Source organism: Ipomoea triloba, chromosome 15 (assembly GCF_003576645.1).
Source record: "Ipomoea triloba cultivar NCNSP0323 chromosome 15, ASM357664v1".
Classification (NCBI taxonomy): Eukaryota; Viridiplantae; Streptophyta; class Magnoliopsida; order Solanales; family Convolvulaceae; genus Ipomoea; species Ipomoea triloba.
Genome location: NC_044930.1, coordinates 5,593,927 through 5,596,499, shown reverse-complemented (window position 1 = coordinate 5,596,499; position 2,573 = coordinate 5,593,927). Strand labels below are relative to the sequence as shown.

Sequence of the window (2,573 nt, the reverse complement as noted above, 5' to 3'; positions counted from 1 at the left end):
CAGCAGTTTTCCGATTTCAACGCCGACGAGCATTTCGCCGACGATCAGCAGTCGTTCACTGCAGCACTACAGCACTCGTTCACTACAGCACTACAGCACCAAGCATTTCGCCGACGATCAAGCAAGCAACAGGTATTTCTTCACATTTTGGGATTTTAGTTCAAAAATTTTACGATATATTCAATGTTTTGTGATTCTTAATAGTTTAATGAGTTTCTCTGTGAATGTGAGGTTTTCAAAATGTGAATATGGAGAATATGAAGCGTGAAAATGGAATTTCGAATGTCTAAATGCATAACATTGATAAATATAATTACAAAACATATTGCCCTTGAAAATGTGTTTTGAGTGTGAATCTAGTGTTACGAATGTGTGAATGTAAAGAGATAGTAATAGGATTACTGAACAATTATCACTGAAATGTATGAATGTGTTGTTTTCTAACTGTGAATATAGAGCATTGCTTCTGTGAATGTAGTGATTTGAGTGTGTGAATGCATAACAGTGTTGATATAAGTACTAAACATATTGCCCCTTAATGTGTGAATCTAGAGTTTTCAAAATGTGAATTCACGCCAAATCCCCGGCCTAAAGGTGAATGTAAAAACCCCATCATCCATTAGGGGTGAGAATCCAACCCAATATGCTAATTGTAGATTTGGCAAAATAGATGCATATAGGAGGGCGAATTTTAAGTTTGAAAATAAAATAAATTATAAACAAAATTTCAAGTACTCAGAATTTCCCAAGCATGTCATTCAGAAAAAAAAATCAAATTTAAAAAATACAAATAATTAATTTAAAATTCAAATTACTTATAGCTGGTTCAAATTAGGAATAGTGAAATTGAGGGTTTGAAAATCTCCTTTTTATTTGGAAAGTTTCCATACCATTCTGATCTGTGTTTGGCGGCAGAAGTTTCGCGCTAAGTACGTAGAAGTTATTATCCAAGTGGTTTATTTATTTGTATACTAAATTTAAACAAGGGTTAAAATAGTGAATTTCAAAAAGGGCATGGCTCCCATTAACGGCTACTACTGCGAAACCCTAATCCCACCGCTATAAGTAGACCACATTACATTGCCTAATTCGATCTAACTCACAAACATCTCACCGTACTTTCAGTCGTTCCTATGCTCTATTAACAGATACCACTACACAGTACACACCCACCCTTCTCTGTTCAGTTTCTTCCCTATTAACGAACATGGTGGCGGATGAGTCTGTTTCCACCGACCTCAGCCTCTCTCTACACCCATCGCCGGGAATTTCTCGTTCCCAGGAAGGGAAGCCGGGTGTTGATATCTGTCCCTCTATTTGGGGTTTCAACGCCGCCATAAAACCCGATCAACAACCGCCGCTTCCTGCCCTACCCAATCTTCAAGATTTCACCTTTACGCTCTTGTCCTCATCAACGCTCTCAAAACCCTCTTCTGTTCTGACTCTTATTCCGATTTCTGCAAGAATTGGAGATTTCTTGCCCGACAAGAATGACCAAGATTTTGATACTACACCCTCAATGAAACGAAAACGACAGAAAACTTCTGATCCCAGACCCCACAAGACACAAAATCATTCACATTCAACAAAAACATCAGATGTGGGTGTGGCCAAGAAACAGAGGGTGGAAGGCGATGATGGGCACTGGATAAAGAAGCGCCTAAGTTTGAGCGACGTGAACGAGTCAGCAAGGTTGTTGTTGGGTAATAAAGATGTGAGGAAACACGTTCTGGCATTGATGGATGAGGATAGGTGCGCAGCTTGTGAGAGCAGGGAAGGGTTGAGAGTCAAAATGTGGGATTTGGACACTCTTTCTGAGCATGAGCTTAGCCTGAAGCAATGGCAGACTGGGAGCTTTGTGATCAACAATAACTGGTCTATGGAGTTTGTGAAGAGAAGGAATTTGCAGGAGGGTGACTACATTGGGCTGCGTTGGGACGCTGAAAATCTAGGGTTCTTCTTCCACAAATTCAATGCCCAATCTTAGATCGATCTTTTCTCTGATTAGCTAACTGAAATTTTGGTAGGCCAGATTCTCTGATCTGTGTTTCAGGGATTATTATTGTAATGCTTTCACTTTCTACTACTCTCTTGTATGACTTAGATTACTAAATATTGACTTGATCATAAAATAAATAAATAAACTTTGACTTTAAATATTTGTTTTGTTGAGATAGATAGTTCTAATCCCAAGTCTTCAGAACTCCTTTTCAAGAATCACATATACGATTAAATAAATATTTTGTTAATTAAATATTAAATACACAATTTACATAGTGAATATTCACAACTAAATAATAATGTTCACAATTTGAATTGTGAACATTCTGTAGGTAAATTGTGATAGGTCCACTTTATAAGGTGTACTCGCCTCCACAGTATAACTATTGCATATTTACCTAGACAAAGATATCTTTAATAGAAATACATGCATATAGATTTAAAATATAAATGTAATATAACTATTGCATATTTACCTAGACAAAGATATCTTTATTCGTCTGCTTTCACTTTCAATTCTGCTCAGTGTTTGTTGTATGACTTATATATTGAATTTGTCCTAAAATAAATAA

General features: G+C 36.8%; 1 protein-coding gene across 1 annotated transcript; it reads left to right on the top strand.

Moving 5' to 3' along the window:
• Positions 1-1,519: 1,519 nt before the first annotated feature.
• Positions 1,520-1,987, top strand: LOC116006854 (putative B3 domain-containing protein At1g78640). The gene has a single exon (XM_031247352.1). The coding sequence runs from the start codon at positions 1,520-1,522 to the stop codon at positions 1,985-1,987; it is 468 nt and encodes a 155-aa protein (XP_031103212.1).
• The last annotated feature ends 586 nt before the right edge of the window (positions 1,988-2,573 follow it).